Genomic DNA, 23,449 nt, shown 5'->3' with positions numbered 1-23,449 from the left:
TATGCAATCAGTGGACAACCGTGGAGCCTGTTGATTAGGTATGGGGTGGGAGATTTCACAGATTTTGATAGTGTATATTAAGTAAGACCTTTATTTTTACTATTCAGCACAGTGAATTATGAGTTTCTCTATCATTTCATTTTAGACCATTGATGGTTTTAAGGTCTGGTACCTCATGACTGTTAGAGCAACAAATGTCTCCCTTATCCCACTAGGAGGCAGCGATTCTCAGCTTTCACATAATAAGGAGCATTTCAGCCAAATTTACTGCCAGTGAAAACTGACACAACTCGACTGAAGTCAATGGAGTTTTCCTTCTTACACCAGCAGTGAATTTGACCCTTTTCATCCAGTCTCAGAAGGATGCAAAGTATTGAACCTTAAAACTGCAACACTGGAATGTATGTAAAATATATTTTATATGTTTTTATTATTATTAATAACTTGTCTGTGGCCTCAAGTTCTGTACCCAGTATATTAACTAAAGCCACCTGGATTTGCATGTGGAAGAATACAGAAAATATTACTTATAATATTATTTAGAATGTGATTTTCAGAAGTGCTTAGTGTTGGCCCAAATCTGCACCCTATGAACAAAGCTCCCCCTGGGAGCAGAGTTAGATCACTGCTAAGAGCATTGGAAAACATACCCTTGAACTCTAAAAGCAATCCTCGCTTAAACGTCTCTTTAAAATTTCGCATAAGCAAAATATATGATAGTGTGTAGAGATGCAAAAAGATTCTACTGTCACTGGTTTGAGGTGAGCCACATAGCTCGCCACATATGAATAATGTGAGAATCTCAAACTCATGCCACTAGAACCTTATATTAGAGACCCCACACCATCATTTGGCCTCACTAGCTAACATGGATATCCCTGATCCTGTGACGTGTCGATCAACCTGATTTGCCACTGCCTTGCACCTTGTGTCGTCACTGATGCTTCTGCAAAGTGGGTGTAGAATACTATCACAACAGGTGATAGTACTTGCTTTGCACAGGTGTAATGGCTGCAGAATGCACAAAGCAGTGGAGAATCGAGTTTTATACATTGCAGGAGAATCCTGTTTTCATTCCAGTTCAATATCCTGAAGATAACAAGGCCCTTACTCAATTTTTACCTGTTCTTTACTCAGGCAAACTACCATTGACAGCAATTGGAGGTTTGCTTTGGTGAAGACTTCTGGATTTGGTTCAGCATAAATATATGTATGCAGAACAAACAATGCAAAAACCAGTTTGAACATTGATTTTTCATTTCAGCCGCACACATTGGCTTTTTAAATGCCCACATTAGCTCAAGAACAGGAAATTATGTTATCCATTACCTGTCAGATGCAGTAAGCACAGTGAGGGCATCTTTCTGCACATACATCAGCTTAATAGCCTTTCTATTTTGTGGTTTTACACACAAGCTGGCAGGCATGGACGGTGGGCAGACTGCATCCCACACCACCAGCTTCCCTCCTGATGTGGCCGTGAGAGCTTGCAAATTGCCAAAATGAAAAACTGACTGACTAAAAAACCCCACCGTCTTGTTGAAAGTCTGCAAAGGAAGCAAAGAGACCCCGCATGGCATTCTCTGTAAAGTACAAACTAACCTACCCTTGCAAAGTTTTCAAAAATTAATTGAAATTAACGGAGAGAAAAAAATAACCTCACAAATCACAAATCTGACTGTAGGAAACAAGCAGGCTATTGGCAGCACATGTCTCTTCAGTGCGAAACTGCTTCCCAGCTCCATCCACATTAAGAAGTGACTGTCCCCACCCCATGGCAGGACCCAGCAGAGGCAAATCTGTCATGCAGGCAGGAGGAGGAAGTTCCTGCAGCAGGAGATGCAACAGGACCAGTTCTTTCTGGGAGTCCCATCCTGACCTCTCCTCCCAGCAACCACAGACTGTCCCCTCCAGTGACCACAAAGTTCCCTAGAGAGCCATGCAGCCTCTCACAATCAACCAATGTCCGAAATGTTACTTTACAATAACAATCACAAAGTAGCATAAACTAGAGACTGGGGGATACACTGTGATGTGGAGGGACTTAGCAAGTTCACTCCATTCAGGACATTGTGCTTATTTAGTAAGACAGACTGGTCGTCACTGCCAGAAAAAAAGCAAACCAGCTAAAGTGGTACAGTCCATCTACAATACTCACTCTGTCAGTTAAATGAGGAGCGCTGTACTGCAAACCACTACTATCCTGAGGAGAAAAACAGAGAACTTGTTCCACATAAAGATGATAATTTTTAAAATGGACTTTGATCAATAAAGAAGCTCTAACATGCCCATCACTGTGTTATCTGGGCACTAACATTACATTGTTATTTATTATTACAGTAGCATTTGGTCACCACACCCAAGATTGGGGCTTCATTGTGCTAGGCACTGTGCAAATAGTAAAAAAGAAATCTTCTGCCCTGAAGATCTTACAGTAAGTAGACAAACAATGGGTTGCAGGGGAAACAGAAAGGTTAAGTGATTTGCCCAAGCCCCCATCCAGTGCCCTTTCCATTAGGCCATGCTGCCTCTCTAGAACACAGAGCCACAGTACGTCTCCATCCCTCCATATGCTCAGCTTTTCCCTTTATGTATTAAAGTAGTGTAAATTAGAATGTTGGGAGAATTTTTTCCCCTCCCAGAATTATTCTTGTGGCACAAGCACTACAAAATCACATTAACTCCTATGTCTACTTACCCATAGATAAAATAGAACTTGAGTTTTACTGTTGCTGACTAGTTCCTTGTGATTTTTTGGATTAAAAACAATGTAGTTCTGAAATTAAAACGTTAAAGTTAGGTTAAAATTCACGTTGGCCAGTCTATGACATTTACACCTCTCAATTTTAATGCTCTGGCCTGGCAGCGTGCTGTGCTTCACAATATCCATTCTTATTAGACATGTACTCTGTTAATCTGCAGAGAATTTGACCCATAGGGCCTGATGCTCAGTTTCACTAAGGCCTTCTTATGTCACTCTGGCAGTGTAAAGGAGCCTTAAAGTGGATACAAAAGGCCTTGTGAGTGTGACCCTATGAGTAGGGTGACCAGATGTCTTGATTTTATAGGGACAGTCCCGATATTTGGGGCTTATAGGCTACTATGACCCCCCACCTCCTGTCCCGATTTTTCACACCTGCTGTCTGGTCACCCTACCTATGAGGAATGCCTCCCTGGCTGTTGAAAAGCTGGCATCAGGGCTCTACTTTGCACCTGCTGCCGAGAGGTCACTGCAGCTGGTGCAGAAAGTCATAGGCATGACTGAAGTGCACTGGTCTATTGCTATTCTCAGGGCCCACAGAAGGCCAGGGCAGGAAGCAGAGTGTAAGTTATACTGTCCCTGGGGCTGCTCTAACATATACTGGGGGCTGCACAGGGCTCTGCACAACCTCAGAATACAGGAATGCAACAACATCTTTGTCCCCCACCCAGGCCTGTTCCTGCCCCAAGTGCAGGAATGCCTTAACGTGCAAATCAGGCACACTGTGTTTAACAATGGTTTGTTTCCACTCTCCTAAGCCCCTTTAACAATTAGAATCACTCACCTGATAACCAAATGCAGGTTGCAATTCTACACTCCACATAGGTTTCTCTTCAGGTGAAGTCCACTTCCAAATGCAAACTCTCTGGCAGACAGGGGAAAGCAAAGTGACATCAATGTGATTTTCTATGCACTATTGAATTCAATGAGCCTAATCCTGCTCATTCAAACTGCAGTGACCTCCAGTAAAGTCAGCGGGATTGTATGTGGGAACATGGGAGCAGAATTGAGCCAGTAGGGTCTTGCTGGTTAGTATGGAATTTTTAAAAATCGATTATATGAGATATTGATTGTATGCAAAGTCACAAATTAATATCCAGCATGGTCCGGCCTGCAGTCAGACATACTTTTTGAACTTGAGACCAACAGAGTTTGGGCTCTGCTTCCCACAGATTGTTCAAAACCATGTTTTAAATCAGTTTTGCTGCAGCTAAATTTGAACCATGTTTAAACCTGTCTCTTTGCCAGTGAAGATTGGCCTGCGGGTACAGAATAATGCAAGAGGTTATGGCATTAGCTTTTCACTTCTGTAGGCCTGGGTTCTAATCCTGACTCAGGTGAACTCAAGCGAACATGAGTTTGATGGTTTCCAGTTGTGTACATGGAGGATGGAGAGACAGCATTAGCATTTAGTATGACTTCCCTCTAGCTTCAGCCCTGGCATAATTGTGGCATTGATATTGGGTGTGAATTGCATAGCAAAACTGACTTTGCTGGGAACTCCCATTATCCTCCTGCTAGCTAGGCCTCACATTATATCACTAGTCACATCTTGGAGCAGATTGACAATATGTTCAGAAACTAACAAAAAAATTCATGTTATTTTTCTGCCTGAAATGTAAGGTGACTGGGTGTTGCTAGTTACTGTAATCAGGTTAACTAAAGATCTGTCAAAGTCAGAATCATTTATCCTGACTTATACAGGTTTCTGAACTTTGTAGCTTTAAGATAAATGAAATCCAGATCTGAACTACCTCTGAGTTAGTAAAACCAAAACCCAGCTGACATGATTTTGTAAAAGCAAAGTCCAACCCTCCCAATTTCACTCCAGTGCATATCCTCCTCTTAGTTACACTGGTGCAAATTTGCAGGGTTCAGTCTCTACAGGCTGCAACAGAGAAAACATGTTCTTTACCTGTACTTTGCCAGCACCAAGTGTTACCAAATACTTAGCATCCTGGGAAATAGCAATAGCACCAACCCCATCTTCTGGGTGACTATCAAATATCGTATGCACCGGAATCCTGCAGAACAATGCATACACAGTCACTAATTACAGTGACAACTATTTGCAACATTATTTTAGCCCCCTCCACCCCACCCCCCCCCAACCCTTTTCACAAAATTCTATCACCTGTCATTTTGGAAGCTCCCTTTCACCATAATTGAGGGGTGGGGGAGGAGAAACAACAACCCTGAGCTGTTACAAACTAATTCAAATAAGATTCCAGACACTGCCAGACTGGGAATCCTGCTTCTATAGTACTGATAAAGCAGGGGAAATTACAGTACCAGATTTAATGCTGCTTTTTTGAAAGTATCATCGCATAGGACTCCCACCCACTCCCCTCAGAATCTGGGGTCCTGTTCTAAACTGCAGTATTGTTTTCAGAGCCCTGGTTTAGCTTCATATTTGAGAGGCTCTTCTGATTGTAATTTCTGAACAATTCTTATTGATGGTTGCATATTTCTAGGGTTTCATTGACATTTCTAGGGTAGCTCCTGCTTCTTGCATATTTGGGGTCTGATTGAGACTGTTCTGGAGGGAGCTGCAGCAGTGGTTACTGGGAATGTGGGGAAGGGGCTTACAGCCAGCAGCCAATGTTTCCGAGCACTCAGAATTCTAAGAACTAGAGCCAAGATTTAAAAAAATAGGTGAGTAAAATTAGATGCCCAATTATGGATGTAGGACCCTAACCTTAAGGCAGTCAAGTTTGAAAATCTTGGCCTAGGGGAGTTCTGACTGATCTTACGTGGACCCATCTGCACTGGAATGATTTGAAACTGAAGCCATTACTTCTTGGCTGCTTGGTCTATTTTTCCATCCTGCGCTCTTGGACTATGTAATTATTTTAGTCTAAACTAAAAGCTAAAATCGCTTAATAATTATTATATTGGCTCAAGAAGTTTTCCTATGTCTTGCTTTGTGAGTCTAAGTTTTGGTTTTTGCTAACACTGCCATGAGAAGGTTACTTGGTGATTACCCAGAATGCTGAGAAAGTAGCATCTCCTGAGCAATCTGGAGCATTTGCTACAGGAAAGAAAGAAAGAAGGTTCCCAAACAGGGGCTTTCTAAATACCTAGGAACTTACCCTGAGAAGGCATCCCACACAATGATTAGATTATCAGGTCCCTGGTCAGCTGTTGCAATCCATCGCCTGTCTTCACTTACACACAGACAAGAAATAGAATTAGAGTGACCCTGGAGAGTCAAAATAAGAAATGTGCCTTGAAAGATCTAGGAACAACATTTATTTAAAGCCATCATTTAGCAAAGGCCTAATTAAACTGCACATACTGTACATTGCACCTGTGACAGCCTCCATGTCCATATCTGTCAAGGTCCTCCTCTCTCTCCCCTTTCAAACCCACTTTATCCAGGAGTACTTCCTTCTTTACCCCATCTATAAATCCCCTCAATCCCTCTCTCTGAACTTGTTGCCCTGTGTCTTGTCTTGCCATATTTACACTGTAAGCTGTCTAGGGAAGGAAACAGAACATGATTTCTCTGTAAGTATAAAGTGGAGAGTAAATGTACCGTGCTATATACATGTTTTATAATTCATAACAGAATAATACAAATCTTTGTCCAGGCTATAGCTCAGTGCAGATACAATTCATAGTTCAAATATAAGGTACCTGCTTATAAATATAAGGTGTATTATAGGATTATTTATTACTTATACCAAGCCCAAGAATGTGCAGAGCACTCTGCAGCCATATACACCATTTATAAATATTTCCCTGTTAAGTACAGTATCATTATATCAGAAATGTCTGAAGAGCTCTATAACACCAAGTTACAGTAAGGAGCCAAGTCAGCTGAAGATAAACAGAGACTCATTAAAGGTCTCTTGACTGGCAGAACAGTGAAAATGCAGCTGATGCTGGGTAGATGTGACAGACAAAAAGGTCATCAGAATGTTTTTTAGATCCCAGTATGGGAGTCTTCCACTTCCCTTGCTGTGGGAGGGGTTCTACACCTGGAAGAACAGGGTTCTGTACCTGCGGATAAGGCAGTGGGGTTCTGGGCCAGTAGGGTAGGGTTCTCTAGCAATGGGGTTCAGTACCTGTGGGAAGAGTGTTCTCTGGGAATGGGTTTCTGTACCTGTAGATGATATTGCCTGTTTCTGAGTATGTCGTGGATCACAACAGTGTGAGAGGAAACATATAGAATCACCCTGTGCTCTTCATCAAGCAGGCTGTAAACAGGGAGGTGGCTATTGTAACCAAATGCCCAAGACAAACTCTGTAAGGAACATAGTTACTTCTTTATGCCAAGCAGTGACAGAATTATCATAAAACATAATCTCTCTTACTTTTAGATAGCATCTGTGATCCTAAAGGAGCCCAATATGTTTCAGTTACAATCCCCTCAGGCACCACTGATATCCTGCCACCCTTAGGGAGAAGGACAGAAACACACAACACCACACCTGGCCAAGAACACTGGAGCAAAACCCTTCTCATAATAAGTTCCTATGTTGCCCAATGACCCATTAAAGCTGTTTTGATTGGCAGAAGACTGAAAATGCAGCTGATGCCGGTTAGATGTGACAGAGCAAAAGGCCATCAGAATAACCTTTGACACTAATTTCAACCTACAAATGCATCATTATTTTTAGTAGAAAAATAAACTTTAAGATCTAAACTATGTCTCTCCTGAAGCTAAAAGATTACTTCATCCGTGATGAGCTGGTCTTTTTCACTAACATGAAATTTCACATTCCCTAGGCCCTGCTTTGTTCTCTGTAAAATACTCACAATTGGATGTGTTTTGATGTGCTCATCCTCTTCAAACAACAAGCCTGGGGTGGCAGAGGACACTAGTGACTCCTCCTTGGCTGATGCTGAGCTGGCAGTAATTGGTGCTTCTAGGGATCCTGTCTCTTCTTGGCTCATTTCAGCACCTGCTTGTATGTTCTGGCTTTCCTGATCTGCTAAACTCTCTCTGTCTTTGTCCCTCAGATTTTTCCGGTCACTCTCTTGTGCCTTTTGGCCTATTTGCTGCATGTCCTGCTCCACCTTGGTGGAGCTTGGTAGTCTAGTAGGAGCCTTGCTCTCCCATTGCGGCTCTGTGGGTACCTGCTGTTCATCTTCTCCAATATCTTCTAATGTTCCTGTTATTACTGCATTTTCTTCTCTTTCCTCTGATGGACCTTCAGTGACATCAGCCCCCGATTCCTTAAAAACAAATAAAGGCTTCGATGTACACTTTGCAGAATGAAAAATGTATTTAATCTCTTCCGTGCTGCATTGTCTCCCTTGCCACCTCTGTAACTCATCCAACTGTCATGAAGTGGATTGACATTCAGCTACATGCTTCAATCCTATTGGTTATTAAAACATGATCGATTCTATCTTGGATTCCAGTCACACCATAAAATAAGAACCCATTTTAGGGCTGTGGCATCAATAAATTCCTCTGTGTGTTTTTAAACTCTCCTTGGATTTGCTCCAGATAACCTGATAGAAAATGTCTCTCCTCTCCACTCTATGGTCCTTCTGTTCATGCAGTCCTGGCCTCCTCTGGGTCCCTTCATTTAATCTCACTGCTGTTAATGCAAGAGACTTCTCCTCTGCAGCGCCAGTAACCTAGACTAGCTTTCTGAATTCCTGAACAACTCTCCATATCATTGTAAAGCTCAGATGAACACACATTTTGCTCGCTGCCCCAGACATTTTATGTTACATGCAAAAACATTACTGATCATGTTCACAGTGTCATAGGTGGCCCCGGTGCTTTGCAGGGAACAGATATCAAATCCATGCTAAGGTTGGCAAATAAAATGAAATAAAATAAAAAATCAGGAAATGCAAAGGTTAAGGATTTGCCAGGAATTTTAACTTGGCTACTTTGCACATCCTCTGCACGGCATGCTACACATTTAACAACAGGAAATCGAATATAGTCACATATGCATTATTTAACAGGGAAAACAAGAATAGAAATTTTGCTACCTCACTACTCACCCTCCTTCTAGATCGTTAAGAAACATATTAAATAGACCTGGATCTAGTACCGACCCTTGAGGGACCCCACCATTAACTTGTTGCCATGATGAATATTGACCATTTAATTCTAACCTTTGTTTTCTGTCTCCTACAGTTTTTGGTCTGTGACAATACTTTGCCTCTAACCCAACAACAACTTCTTTAGGAGCTTCTTGTGCAGGACCTTGTCACAGAAACAAGCCTAGTTTGGAGTTTCTAGCCTCTGTTGTTTTTGAGCTCCATGAGTGTCAAAAGTTCATGGAAGCATATGGATAATCTAGGTTTCCCTTACTCATAATTAAAATATGGCTCAAATTTTCAAAGCATATTCATGACTGGACTGATATGAAGCAGAGGAAGCTTTGGCCTGAAAAGGGATTTGTTTAAGAACATTATGAGTGATTGTAAATGGGGACTGAATGGAAACTCCTTCTTAGCTATAGAATTTCATCTGAGCTATAGAATTTGCTACCTGAAACAATAATGTCTCCCTTTTCTGTTATTTTTCATTGAACTCTGTGAGCCAGACTCTGTGGAATTGTATGGATGGAAGAGAGTAGAATCTGACCCTCCTGATGCTTTAATTAACTCCATACAAGGGCAGTGTGATTCAGTGAGCATGAAAGACACCATAGAAAATATCTCAAATAAAAAGGTGCACTGAATGGAATACACCCTTCTTGTGACATCATAGGGATCCAAGCTGGGGAGCCGGCAATAGGAAGTCTGTTATATGATATCCATACTCACATGTGGATTTGTTGTGATGCTCAGTTCATTCTCTTCTGTCTCAGGGGTGGCAGCATCCACAGAGAAATTGTCCGCTGTGGTTGGTGGGGGCTGGGTCTTCATTTCCATAATGTCCATGGATTCTACATCACCCACTAGCATATCTGCTGGCATTTCGGTGACCTGTTTGGGTAATTCAGTCTCCTGAGCCCCTTGTTCATCCTGTGGAGTTTCTTCTGAAGTTTCATTTCCTTCTATACTTCCTCCTGCTGGTTGATCCAGTGGGGTTTCATTAGAATCATCAACCATCTTCTCCTACAAGCTTCCTTCCAAAATACACATGATTAGATTTTCTTCCCTGCTATCCCTGGCATTTACCACAAAAGCCCTTTAGATCAGAGTCCATTCCCCTGAAAGGGTGATGGTATAGTCTCCTAACTAGAGGTATATCAGATGGGAAACCAATAGTACCTTTGATCTTGTGCAACATGCCCAAGCGAAAGGAGCTGGTGATGTAGAATTGGTCCAAAGTATTAAAATTCCCTTAAAGTTTGCCATAAGTGCCCAGGAAGGGTGGCAGAACTGTGTGTAGGAAGATAGGGGCCTACCCTACATTACTCCTGGCATCCTAGCCAGAACCATTCAACCCCTCTCATTTCTACGAGCGCTAAAATTCCTTTAAAGTGGAAGACAAAAATGGATACAGAAACACCAGGTTAGATTTCCAGGTCAGTCACATAAACATTTAGAATCCCAGAGATGGTTCTATAGCATGTAAACAATCATTTATTCCATCTCGAAGTACCATTAATATGTCCTCTGTCCGGTCATGCATGTACCTAAAGCACCTGTAGTTCCTTGTGGCAGAGATGTTCCCTCTTAGACTTATACCTCTGTCACAGTGTCTATGCATAATAATAATTCAGAGAAAGGGGGATAAAGCTAGAGACTGGCACTTTGTTCAGACCCAGATTAGTTTTAGGCTGACTTTGGGGTCTGGATTCACGGTCAAACAAGGGCTGAGGTTCAATTCAAAAGCACAGAAATCTTGCTAGCAAAGAGCTTTTGAAGATGGCTATTCTCATGAGCTTTTGGCTGCATCCACACTAGAACCAGAAAACAGATCCCTTATGCTTGTACATACCACCTGGACCCCAACCCTTAGGGACAAGTTTATATGCAAGCCTTCAAATCGGAGCCCTATGGTTCACCTCAAAATGAAAAAATGAGGTCTGGTTTTGGACCATTCCCTAGATAAAACTCTCCCATTAGAGACTGGCATGCAAAGGGTTGGGGATCTCCTCCCTTGGGAAATGTTTTTGAAAAATACACATCATTTAGTATAGTCTGATGGACAAAATATTTGCTCTACAGACAATGCTGTTGCTGTGTGAAGGATTGACAGCCATCAGTTAATCCTGTCCACAGCAGGACATTAATCCCACCAGAGGGAGGGAATCCCCCCATTCCCCTGCCACCCTCCTTCAGTTCAAACACCATATTGTACATACACCGAGTTTGGGCACCTACCCATGCCCCGAGGATGCACGCTGCGTACTTTAGCTCGGCTCCATCTCTGGTTCGTATCTGAGGGCACAGACAGTTTTCTTTCTTTCTCCAGCTCACCACACATTTTTGCACCCGTCAAAACACATTTATCTCCAGTGAGGGTCATTACTCAGCAGGATATTAATGATTTAGCTCCCACCTGTTCCTGCTGCCTTATCCAGACCCCCCCCCATCTCCCCCTGGGACTGCTGCTCATCCTTCACACCCCTCTAACCTCCTCTGACTCTCCAAAACCTTTCCATTCCCTTGGCCAGGCTCCCCCAAACCTTGCTCCCTCAGACACTTACCCGCAACCCCCCTTTCCTCAGGCCTTGCCCCAAATCACTCTCAATGGGACCCCCCCCATCAGACCCCCTCTCAGCCTCACCTCTGCAGCAGCCTCAGCCCCAGCTCAGCAGCCTGGAGCTCCCCTGTTCTGTTTGTATCTGAAGCCTGTTCCCATAGTAACTGCTGCTGGTGCTGCAGGCAGTGAGAGACAGGCTGGAAAGATCAGTTGCAGAGGAGCTTGCTGTGTAGGGGTGAGAGAAGGGGAGAAGTGGTGAGCACTAAGGCACCACCAGGCTGGCGGGTATTCCTCAGGGGGTGGAGGATAGGAGGTACTTCCTTTCTCCCACTGGCTGCTCCTGAGTTCATGGTACACAGGCCGTCTCCACTCCCCCCTGCAGGACACTGGCTAACAGGACCCAAGCAGCTGCTCATCCCTTCACCCTCCTCTGCCCACACCCAGATCCCATTCACACCTGCAAGAGGTACCACTGTTGTGAGTCCCTGTACAACATGAACCCAGCCTCTAAAGAAGAGCCCGACTCCCCTGGGACAGGTGGCCTCACCTTGTAGCAGAAGCATCATGAGGGATGGTAGCCTGAGCTGAGTGCATGGCACATGAGTACCACAAGGCCCCATATAATTAAGTCATTATGTCAAGTTTTCTGTGCCAGATCACTGCCTTTCAGAATCTCCTGTAATCACACGACTCCAAGAGCTGTGGCTTCAAGAAAAACTCCAAACACCCTGAGACCTATGATAAAATAGCAGGAACTGGCACTACTACATCATCTTCCCTCATTCCCCCTTCTCTCTTCTCCCACATCTTCCAACCACTAACACTGCTCTTTGTACCTCCTGAGTGGGGCAAATGGAGCAGAGCAAGCTAGAGAATCTGCCCCAAAGTATTGACTTTGACTGCTTTACCTATCTGAAATAAGGCATCTGGTCCTCAGGTTAGACAGCACTTGTATAAACAATCCACTAAAGGGGTTGTCCAGGGTAATGCTTCCTTTAAAACACATTTGCAAATATAAAGTTTAGAATATTATCTTCCCTTAAAAGATAATGAAGTTTAAACTCTCTTGACTACGTAGAAATAACAATTTCTAAATCTAAGTTCTTTTCCTCATGCACGATACGCAGCATGATAGTCCTGAAAGTCAATTTTGTTATCCTTTGAAACATTAGGGTTTTTTTTAAGCTCAAGAGGCAGCTTGACTGTGTGAGGTGCGAAGCTACTACTGTATTAGACCCATGAAGCAAAAAGTATAAACAACTCTTGGGTGTGTGTGTATATATCAAATGGAACGGGGCACACTTTAAGGAGTTGAGATAAGAGATAAAATGACTGATGAAAGCAAATACAAACAGGAACTGCTGCCTTTAATTTTACACACCTGGACATTTGCAGGGCTGGGACCTTGGCTAAAATTCAAAGTGAAGCCAGTTTTAGGCTCTATAGAAAAGTTAAGGCTGAGATTCTGTGCTGTGCTGCGCTCCCCCGAGACGCATTCAATGGGAAAGGAATTAAAGGTGGCTTTAAGCCACCTTTTCCCACTCCTGCTTCTGGTCTGTTCCAGGAGCAAAAATAGCCTCCGGCATAATTAGGTTAGCTAATGGCCTTCTCTAGATTCCCTCGGACAGCCTCTGGCTTGCAGAACAAGTATGACTGTAGTAGTGTGGTCAGTCCTGCCTCTTCCCACCCCTGCCACCCCCACTCTAGTCCCTAGCTTCTCTCTCATACCTACTGGCCTGGGGCTTCCACAAGGGCTAGCATAAGTCCACTTATGGAAAGCCAATGCAGTGACTCCACCCCTGCACCTTATAAGCAGTTTATAGCACCTATACACCATGGGAGTAAGGAGATGAAACCCGTTTTATATTTCTAGTGGTCATTTAGTTTTGGTATTTATTAAAATTCACTTAGTTTAGTATTTATTAAAGCCCATTTTCTCTTGTTTCAGAAAGCATTATTTTGCACTATAGTGGCAGCTTGAAGTTATAATCAACAATAAGTTAGTTCAAAACCTGGTGATTATAGATTGTTATATACTCCCAGCAACATTCATTCCATCATTTCCTACCTTGATATCATTAGGCAGAAGGGCCAAATTCCACTCTCACTTACACTAGTACAAAAACACTAATTCCCATTTACACTGGTATATGGTCCTTCTGTTCAGTTCCCCCTCGCTGGACCCTCGTTTGTGGTCTAAGCAGGGAGTTTAGGCCTCTCCACCTGCACACTATATCTGATTTTGCAAGGAGGATAACACAGGCTTTGTTGATTACACTAGCTGGCATGTATCAATACCTCTGACTGAACATATCCGTAAACACCAGCAAGCAGGAAGAATATACAGTAACTCCTCACTTAAAGTTGTTTCGATCTTACGTCTCTGCTCAATTACAGAACATGCTCCATTTAAGGTTGTGCAATGCTTCGCTATAACATCATTTGGCTGCCTGCTTTGTCCACAGCGGGCAGCCCCACTACACCTCCCTACGCCTCCTCCCTACCTCCTCAGCTCCCCTACGCCTCCCCCACAGCGCCTCCCCCCCACCGGCAGACCCCACGGATCAGCGCCTTCCCCCACCTCCTGCCCACAGCAATCAGCTGGCTTGCGGTGTTTGGGAGGCAGGGGGAGCCTGCGTGCTGTGTCCTCCCTCCAGAACACCACAAGCCAGCTGATTGCCGTGGGGAGGAGGGAGAAGCGAGGACACCTCATGTGGAGTAAAGGGGTAGGAGGGGAGGCTTGGGGGAAGGGGTGGAGTGGGCAGGCCGAGGGTTGAGCCCCCCACCCCTGGTGCTTGCAGAGTAGGGGAAGCTGCCGCTGCTGCTGTGCAACGTGCTTCTCCCAGCCTACAGCACCTTCAGCCTCCTTGCCTGCCTCATTGTCTCCAGTGCCAGTGGACTGTGCCTGTGTGGGGTAAGGTGGGGGCATCTCCCAACTATAGTACTGTACTGTACGGCAAAAAAAAAATCCCTGGAACCTAACCCCCCCCATTTACATTCATTCTTATAGGGAAACTGGATTCACTTAGCATCATTTCACTTAAAGTCGCATTTTTCAGGAACATAACTACAACTTAAGTGAAGAGTTACTGTAGCTGAAAAGCAAATGAGCCTACCACATATGAAGGATTAATTAATTAATAGGTGTTTTAATAATTAATTGGTATGGAGTCTAACAGATCAATAGGCTGCTTATAGCCATGGCTTAAAACCATTTATAATACCTTCTACACCAGTGCTTATAACCATACATAATATACTATCCATGTCTGTAATATACTTATAAGATGTATAATTTATTAATCCATTATAGCCTTTGAAACCTCAATATTAAGAAGTGTGACCATCTGATCTCTAGATATCAGTGTTGATCTGCTTCTGTCAGGTCCAAGTTTGTTTAAAATTGAGATTTTGTAAAAATAACCTTTTCCAAAAATTATGACAGCTACACTAAAATCAGGTATACGTCTTTTTTTTTTTTTTTAAGAATTCCAATAGAAACTGGTTTAAAAACAAACCAAGCCAATAAGAGTCCTCTTGCAGTGTATGCAACCCAAAAACTACAGCACAGAAAATAAAATGAACAAGGAACTCAATACACACCAAATTAGAACTATATTATAGTCCAAGCTATGAGAAATATAAAAAGCTCACCTGTTCAGGAAGGACTTTAGATTAAAAATGAATGTAAATTATCACCAACAAACAAAAACAAAAAAACCCAGCGTAACTCTTTATTGGTAAATGTTACTTCCCATGAACAAACAGAAAAAAACATTCACTAAATGTTACAGAATAATTTGGCAAGGATTCTAACTAAAGAAAAAGCATGAACCTCACTTTGATCTCACTCCTGATTTACATCAGTGCAAGTGAAGTCAGAATCAGGTCCTATGACTCTACAATCTATTCTCTATGAATCAGTAAAATTACTGATCATGACCAGGTGCAAGTCTGTTGAAAGCAATTCAGGTGTAGTATATCCAGCAGGCTGGAGGTCAGAGCCTCGGAACCCATCATAAACACTCCAGCTTCAGCAAGTAGATGTAGGTTGCAAAGGGAACTTTTCAAACCAGGCTGGAGTTCAAAAAGCACAAACTTTGATCTTATTGTCTTCCAAGCCAGTCATCTTTGCAAGGGGAGAATATTGCAGCTGAAAAAATGTAAAGGAATAAAATTAGGTCTTCTGCATTCAATCCGGAGTAAGGAAATAGGGGAAAAAGATTTATTTTTTTCTGGCTCCTTTGTAATCTTTGAGCTTACTACGTAAAGAGCTCCATAGCCAGACCCTTCCCCTCCAGTTAACCAGAGCCCCACTCACCTCTTTAGCCTCCCCATGGGCTGCGAGGCTAAGCCTTCCCCATTCCCAACTTGATCTCTTGATATGATGCACCTCCCCACACTGCTGCAGCTAAATCTTTAACAACTGACTTTAGATAACGTCTTTCACTGAAGGTTCTAAAAGTGATCATCAAATTTGAGAGGGGTGATCAAAGCAGAGTGAACCATGCCCAACACCACATGACAAATTAGTCCTGTCCTTAATGCAGAATCCATGGTTCTGATTCTGTGTGAAAGTCCTATCCACTCCATTACGTGGAGGAGAATATTGCACCCAGCTGAATCTGCAGAGGAAAGATCCTGTCTACACTATAATTCCAACAGTTTTGTGAGCCTCACCTACAACACAGCTGTGCCCCAGTCAAAGACTGTTTACCCCGGGGTAGACTGAAAAACCAGGTATAACAGTGTTAGAGGATCCAAACTACATCCTGAAAACATATGGGGCCCTATTTCCCACAGACACACACATGGTACAAGTAATACTGATCGACATCAGTTCCTGCAGTGAAGAAATTATACTCCAGGGCTGTAACAAGGTTATAACAACATGGTTTGGGCCAGTCTACGCAGGAAAACCAAACCATATTATAAAGCAGGTGGGGCACAACAGGGTCCAACTGCAATTTGTATAGCACCAGCAGTTCCCCCCCACCTTCCTAGGCAGGTCAGGAGTACCCACTTGATAATGAGCAAGGTGGCACTCAAAGACTTTGGTGCTGAAGAAAGCTAGGTTGGATTCTGCCTCAGGTAAATTCCCAGGGGAGGGCAGAAGGCTCAGGCTCCGTTCTGCTTAGCAAAGGCATTTTCCAGTTTAAGACTGGTTAATGACATGCCTATTCATGCACTTTGCCAACCTGAACTCAGAAGCTATGGAAGAAAACGGCATGCCTACCCCAGCAGTCCTTTCCCAGCCCACTGCTTTGGTGTGAGCCCGAGGTGTAATTTCTTGCCGCCACGGATCACGGTCACACTCAGAGGTTTCTGAAATGCAAGAAAATAAACAGCACCTTCTCCTGTCAAGTTGGCCCTGCTCTCATTTCCCTGTCCCCCTAAGAACATAAGAACGGCCATACTGGATCAGACCAATGGTCCATCTTAGCCCAGTATCCTGTCTTCTAACAATGGACAGTGCCAAATGCTTCAGAGAGAGTGAAAAGAACAGGACTATTTATAGAGTGATCCACCCCGTCACAATCCCAGCATTTAGTACTCAGAGGTTTAGGAACACCCAGAGCGCTGAGTTGCATCCCTGACCATCTTTTTAAACTCCCTCTTTTGGAAGCTGTTCCATAACCTTAATTTTTGTTGCCCTTCTCTGTACTTTTTCCAATTCTGATATTTTACTAGATGGGCTGCCCAGAACGTCACGCAGTATTCAAGGCATGGATGTACCATGGGTTTACATAGTGGCCTTATGACATTTTCTGTCTTATTATGTATCCCTTTCCTAATGGTTCCTACCCCTCTGATAGCTTTTTTGACTGCTGCTGCACACTGAGTGGATGTTTTCAAAGAACTATCCACGACTCCAAGATCTCTTCCTTGAATGGTAACAGCTAACTTAGACCCCATCATTTTGTATGTATAGTTGGCATTATGCTTTCCAATGTGCATTACTTCGCTTTTATCAACATTGAATTTCAAGGCCAGGTCGCAGAGTAACTCTTCTTCCTTCCAAGGAGAGTCAAAAGCCGCTCTCTCTAAAGCTTATCACCATTACTCCTTGATCAGCCAGCAGCAGGCACTCTCAGTAGAGACAAAGCATGATGCTTACACACCCTCCCAAATCTCTCAGCCCAGGAAAGATCTCAACTGTTCTCCATTGGACCCAGCTGGTCTCAGGAATAGTGTTGAGCAGTATGGCTATGGGGTCAACATTCACATCAAAAGCAGCAGCAGGATGAGCCTGATGTTTGGTTTCCAGAGTGGCAACCTGAGACTACTGGTGTCTTCCAACTATCACAAAAGAAAAAATATCTAACCTTCTGTTCAAAGACTGCAAATAGAACTCAGCCGAAGCTGGTAACCTGCTCACCCCTTCGCTGTGCTGCACCACGGTGGCAATATTCTGCAGTGTCTGGAAGTTGTGTGTGTCGACAGAGCCAAACTCAATGATCTCATCATCAACCTGTAATCCCTTTACAAAGAAGCGACAGGAAACTAAGCATCATTTGCCCTCAAAGATACACAACACTTTGTGTTTATATAACATCCTTCATCCAAGGACCTTAACACACCTGATGAACATTCATCTAGAACGGGGTGGGGAACCTACAGCCTCTGGGCCGCATTTGGCCCATTGCTTAATTTCATCTGGCCCACGCATGGGCGGGGCGTCCCATAGGCTGGGGAGGGCTGTGCCTCCCCAAACAGCCAGACATTGACCTGCCCACACTCCACCCTGCCCAGCTCCACCTGCTCCTGTTTACTGCTGTGCAGTGTGCGGCTCCTCCAGACCCCCTGTGCTCCAGCTAGCGCTCCAGGGGCCGCCTGCCTTCCCGGCGCTCCTCTGGGACTGGGGGCCCAGCCTGGGGCAGGGCTAGGGGCCGCAGTGGCAGGGGGGGAGGGGGGCGCAGGGCCTTGGGGCTCTGGCATGGGGGCAGAAGGGGCAGGGCTGGGGGCTTTTGATCAGAGCCTGCCTTTTAACTTCTGTGGGTCAATGGCCCGTGATAGCAAAAAGGTTCCCCACCCCTCATCTAGGTTATGCCTCCATTTAAGAATCTCAAAGTGCTTCTCAAAATTTAGTAGATTAAGCCTCACAACCCCCCAGGGAAATATGGAAGTAGTATTTATTATTCCTTCTACAGAGATGGGGAAACCAAGCACATAGTGGTGACATGGCCTTACCCAAGTCATACAGTGTGTCAATTGGAGAGCTGGGGAAAAAACGAGTTCTGATTCCCACCCCCATGCGCGACCCACTAGCTAGGTGTTCTAACATGGCCATGGCTCTACAGGTTACAGCAATGCATATTTTACACTGTCCAGGCTAATGACTATAATTACGTCCACCAGGAAAGTTACAAGCACCTGGCAAGAATCTGGTTTAACAACAGGAGCTCAAACCCTGCTCCTGATTGCAGGTGAGTGGGGAGGGCCACCTGCCATATCTGGGGCCCAACTGGCAGAGATTGTGCCATTGGAAGCAAAATGACTGAACTTGCCGAGATGCTAGCAGGAGAGCCTGGTGTGACGGCATTCACTCTTGCGAAGGGCTGTGGCAGACTCGGGTTCTGATTCATTGCCTCAGCTTGAGCTTCTGCCTCATCCTTTGCCTGCTTTTCCTTCTCTCGGGCATGCAGCTGGTGGAGAGCTTTTTCCACTTGCAGCATTAGGGCCTTGTGATCATTCTGCAAACCTAAAGGTGAGAGACATTAGTGCAGAGAAGACAGGAACAATCACATTTTCATTTAAAGTCCTTACCTAACAGATGCATCTCTCTCTGGCTGAGATTCTTAGCTTTCAATTAAAAGTATTTTGTTCCTCTTAGGCCTACACTGTGAATGAAACTGTGCTAACAACCTTGTGCAGCTAGCATAGCTGTTCCTAGCTCAGTTTCCCTGACCAGTGTGGCCACCTGAGAACCATATTAAATCTATGTTAGTAACCCATGCTCCTGACTACCAATCTATGGGAGTGAGTCAATGTCCCCAAATACACTACAGGATCCACTGTGTAAGGATAACCAGTTACAACAGTCATCACCCGACAGTGCCATGGTTACAGACTGAAAGCTGTTTCACAGCCCTGCTCATGAGCAGCAGTGATACACAGTACACATACACAGTTGTGAAGAAACAGCCATGTTACAAATTCAGTAAAAATCCATACCGTAGATAGAGAATATGGACTAGGGAGATCAATGTCCACATAAAGAACACTAAGCAACCAAATCCCCTTTCCATTAAATCACACGCTAAATACAACACTTATTTCTAAACAATGACTATTATAATACATTTGTCCACAAATACAAGGCAAGCACTAAATTTAAAAGGAACAATGTCAACTAGTTTTATTTATTTTATAAAGAACACAGAAAGGTTTTACATCATTAGTAGGTGCATTAATAATGCTGCACACTGCATTTTAACAGATTCAATTTTATGACTGAGCCAGTCCCCTGGCACTTTCGTAGTACCTGACCAGAGGGCAAAGCTGCTTAGAAACAAAACTCAAACTGACTCCACTATTTTTATTTTCCAAACTGAATGAAATGAAAATATTAGGGCTGTCGATTAAGCGCAGTTAACTCACACAATTAACTCAAAAAAATTAATCGTGATTAATCGCACTGTTAAACAATAGAATACCAACTGAAATTTATTAAATATTTGAAAATGTAGAAAAACATCCAAAAATATATTGATTTCAGAATAGTGTACACCTTACATTATTTTATTACAAATATTTGCATGTAAAAATGATAAAAGAAATAGTATTTTTCAATTCACCTCATAGACGTACTGTAATGCAATCTCTTTATCGTGAAACTGCAACTTACAAATGTAGAATTTTTTTGGTTACATAACTGCACACAAAAACAAAACAATGTAAAACTTTAGCTCCTACAAGCCCACTCAGTCCTACTTCTTGTTCAGGCAATCACTAAGACAAACAAGTTTGTTTACATTTATGGGAGATAATGCTGCTGGCTTCTTATTTACGTCACCTGAAAGAGAACAGGCATTCGGCATGGCAGTTTTGTAGTCAGCATTGCAAGTTATTTACATACCAGATATGGTGAACATTTGTATGGCCCTTCATGCTTCGGCCACCATTCCAGAGGACATGCTTCCATACTGATGATGCTCGTTGAAAAAATAATGCATTTTTGATTGAACTCCTTGGGGAGAATAGTATGTCTCCTGCTCCCTTTTTCCTGAATTCTTCCATACATCTCATGTTATAGCAGTCTCCGATGATGACCTAGCACATGTTCGTTTTAAGAACACTTTCACTGCAGATTTGACAAAACGCAAAGAAGGTACCAATGTAAGATTTCTAAAGATAGCTACAGCATTCGACCCAAAGTTTAAGAATCTGAAGTGCTTTTCAAAATCTGAGAGGGATGAGATGTGGAGCATGCTTTCAGAAGTCTTAAAAGATGTGAAAACTCTGATGTGGCAACTACAGAACCCAAACAACCAAAAACGAAAATCAACCTCCTGCCAGTGGCATCTGACTCAGATAATGAACATGTTCGTCCACACTGCTTTGGATCATGATCGAGCAGAACCCATCATCAGCATGGACGCAGGTCCTCTGGAATAGTGGGCAAAGCATGAAGGGGCATATGAATCTTTAGCGCATCAGGCATGTAAATATATTGACACACTGGCTACAACAGTGCCATACGAACACCTGATCTCACTTTTAGATGACATTGTAAATAAGAATCAGGCAGCATTATCTCCTGCAAATGTAAACAAATTTGTTTGTCTGAGCGACTGGCTGAACAAGAAGTAGGACTGAATGGACTTGTAGGCTCTAAAATTTTACACTTTTATTTTTGAATGCAGGTTTGTTTGTTTTTTACATAATTCTACATTTGTAAGTTCTACTTTCATGATAAAGAGATTGCACTACAGTATGAGGTGCAATGAGGTGAACTGTATGAGGTGAATTGAAAAATACTATTTCTTTTGTTTCTTACAGCACAAATATTTGTAATAAAAAATGTGAGCGCTGTCACTTTGTGTTCTGTGTTGTAATTAAAATAAATTTGAAAATGTAGAAAACATCCAAAATATTTAAATAAATTATTATTAACAATGAAATTAATCAAAGTAATTTTTTTTATTTGCACAAATAATCACGATTATTTTTTTTAATCTCTTGACAGCCCTGGAAAATATTAAACAGCAGTAGGACGTTATTACTATAAAGACGGTTGCAATTCTGAATTTTATTAAGTTGTTATTAAGAAACTAAAGAAACTCATCCTTTTAAATAGCTGAGTTTCCAATCAATAGTGTCCCTTTGCCTAACAGAGTTCTCAGTTTTATTTCTTTACGTTTGCCAAGGGGAAAAACCAAGCCCGATGTTTGTAAAACAAAGAGCCAAACTTCTGACAAGCGTTGTCCCTTTCATTTCGCTCAGCCCCGGGAAAGACGACTTTTCAGGGCAGAACTGCTTACAGATAACGTTGTGCCTGGCCGCACGGACTTGGTACACGTCCACATCGGCACGCGGGTACCCTTCGGCATCGACCAGCGGCTCGTTCATCCCGACTCCCTGCTGCTGCGGGGCAGAAATGCGGTCACCGAACGCCCAGCTGCTCGCCTCAAGAGCCCGCTCGGGCTCCCGTTTTTAAAGGACAAACAAGGAAAAAAAAGGCACCTGTGGCGTCTCCGCAGCTCGTCGACGAGGCTGAACTAGAGCGGCGGGGAACTGCAGAGCCCGAGGCTGGCCCAGGCCCGCCCCGCGGCTGCGTATGTGGCGGGGCACCGCAGACCCCCCCTCCCTCCTCCGCCGCCGCCGCCGCCGCCTGACACGCCTCACACACAGCGGCGCTTTGCACAGAGACCCCCCCCCGCCGGCCCCGCGCGCCCTGGCAGTTTGAGCCCCGTGTCCGTGGGGGGGGGGGAAGGGGGGCAGATGCAGGGCCCGGGTGCCGCGCGCGCGCGCGCACTCACCCCCTCCAGCACGGCGTAGCAGGCTTTGATCTGGGCCTCGAGCTCATCCTTCCTGCGGACCAGCTCCTGCACCTCGCGCACGCTCAGCGCCTCCGGCCCGGCGGCCTCCTCCGCCATCGCCCGAGCCCAGCAACGCCGCCCGCGCACGCGCGCGAGAGGCTCACGCGCCGCGCCGCAGGGCGGGGGAGGGGGGCGGAGCCACGCAGGGACCCGCCCCGCCTCCCTGGGCGGTGGGCGGGGCGAGCGGGGGTGGGTGGGTGGAGCCGGGTGGAGCAGGCCCCGCCCTCCCTGAGCCAGACACACACCTGGGGGGTGGGGGCGGGGGCTCAGGGGAGGGACGATGCATCTCCCGCTGTGCAGGGGGGTCCGTGCCCACCTTTGATGCCTCTCCCGTAGGGCACAGAGGGTGCTGCGCCCGGAGAAGATGCATCTGTGCGGAGTGGGTGGCAGGCCCAGACAGAAAGTATCTGCTGAAATGCAAAAAGAAAAGGAGGACTTGTGGCACCTTAGAGACTAACCAATTTATTTGAGCATGAGCTTTCGTGAGCTACAGTTCACTTCATCGGATGCATACTGTGGAAACAGTATGAAATGCACCAACCCTGGGGGGGGGGAAGGGACAAGCCACCCCAACAAGCCTGTTCCTCGTGAGGGTTTCTAAACGGAAGAACTTTGGAGTCACTTGCAAGCGCTTTAAAAGAGCTGGCGTCGCCCGGTCACTGCCTCTTTTTATATCCTTCTAGCACCTTCCATGCCAGTTGTGCGAACATCTGGAGAGAAAAATCAGCGGGAAAAATGCTGCCGAGTTTCAGCTTCTTTGAATTGTGCCGCTGAATGCTCTTTCCCCCCCATGCAAGAGAGATTTCGTAATGGAGACAGACTTCAGGGCAGCAGGCCCTGTATGCGCTACTGTAGCTCATCATCATGTGGTACAAACGGGAGAGGCAAATTCCTTCTCAGGATCGCACACATACCCAGTTTCATTGAAGCAGTTTACATGCTTTAAAGCCTTTCCTGATCAGCTTTTCCTAGTTTTGTTGCCTGTGAATGTTTGCAGATTGCTTTTGAACTGAAGAGTTCTGCAGTGCTGGCTTAAATCAGTGCCATACGGAGGGCCGGCAGGGGGGATGT

General features: G+C 44.4%; 2 protein-coding genes across 8 annotated transcripts in view; both read right to left on the bottom strand.

Annotated features, from left to right (window-relative positions):
• The window catches only part of CFAP251 (cilia and flagella associated protein 251), a 30,966-nt gene extending 19,449 nt beyond the window's left edge, over positions 1 to 11,517 (bottom strand). Inside the window, exons 1-11 of one of the 6 annotated variants that reach the window (XM_074972768.1) lie at positions 11,421 to 11,513; positions 11,015 to 11,071; positions 9,506 to 9,806; positions 7,526 to 7,945; positions 6,870 to 7,010; positions 5,854 to 5,963; positions 4,677 to 4,785; positions 3,546 to 3,626; positions 2,699 to 2,776; positions 2,159 to 2,203; positions 1,330 to 1,547 (exon numbers count right to left, since the gene is read on the bottom strand). In XM_074972768.1, coding sequence (XP_074828869.1) covers positions 1,330 to 1,547; positions 2,159 to 2,203; positions 2,699 to 2,776; positions 3,546 to 3,626; positions 4,677 to 4,785; positions 5,854 to 5,963; positions 6,870 to 7,010; positions 7,526 to 7,945; positions 9,506 to 9,793 — 1,490 coding nt within the window. In that variant the 5' untranslated portion in view covers positions 9,794 to 9,806; positions 11,015 to 11,071; positions 11,421 to 11,513. Of the gene's footprint in view, positions 1 to 1,329; positions 1,548 to 2,158; positions 2,204 to 2,698; positions 2,777 to 3,545; positions 3,627 to 4,676; positions 4,786 to 5,853; positions 5,964 to 6,869; positions 7,011 to 7,525; positions 7,946 to 9,505; positions 9,811 to 11,014; positions 11,072 to 11,420 lie in introns of all 6 variants that reach the window. The other 5 variants (XM_074972769.1, XM_074972771.1, XM_074972766.1 and 2 more) reach the window with 5 other exon arrangements.
• A 3,539-nt stretch (positions 11,518 to 15,056) lies between these two features.
• PSMD9 (proteasome 26S subunit, non-ATPase 9) lies at positions 15,057 to 22,488 on the bottom strand. 2 transcript variants are annotated; one of them, XM_074973265.1, is made up of 6 exons: positions 22,319 to 22,488; positions 21,821 to 21,923; positions 18,845 to 19,038; positions 17,716 to 17,817; positions 16,573 to 16,661; positions 15,057 to 15,489 (listed from the first exon to the last, which is right to left on the bottom strand). In XM_074973265.1, the coding sequence occupies exons 1-6, from the start codon at positions 22,433 to 22,435 to the stop codon at positions 15,462 to 15,464; spliced, it is 633 nt and encodes a 210-aa protein (XP_074829366.1). In that variant the 5' UTR covers positions 22,436 to 22,488; the 3' UTR covers positions 15,057 to 15,461. The 2 variants fall into 2 exon arrangements, with proteins under 2 accessions (XP_074829366.1, XP_074829367.1); XM_074973266.1 differs by having other exon boundaries at positions 21,821 to 21,920.
• Between the last annotated feature and the right edge of the window lie 961 nt (positions 22,489 to 23,449).

Source organism: Natator depressus, chromosome 15 (assembly GCF_965152275.1).
Source record: "Natator depressus isolate rNatDep1 chromosome 15, rNatDep2.hap1, whole genome shotgun sequence".
Classification (NCBI taxonomy): domain Eukaryota; kingdom Metazoa; phylum Chordata; order Testudines; family Cheloniidae; genus Natator; species Natator depressus.
The sequence above is the reverse complement of the archived record's forward strand: the minus strand, read 5'-3'. Positions and strand labels throughout refer to the sequence as shown.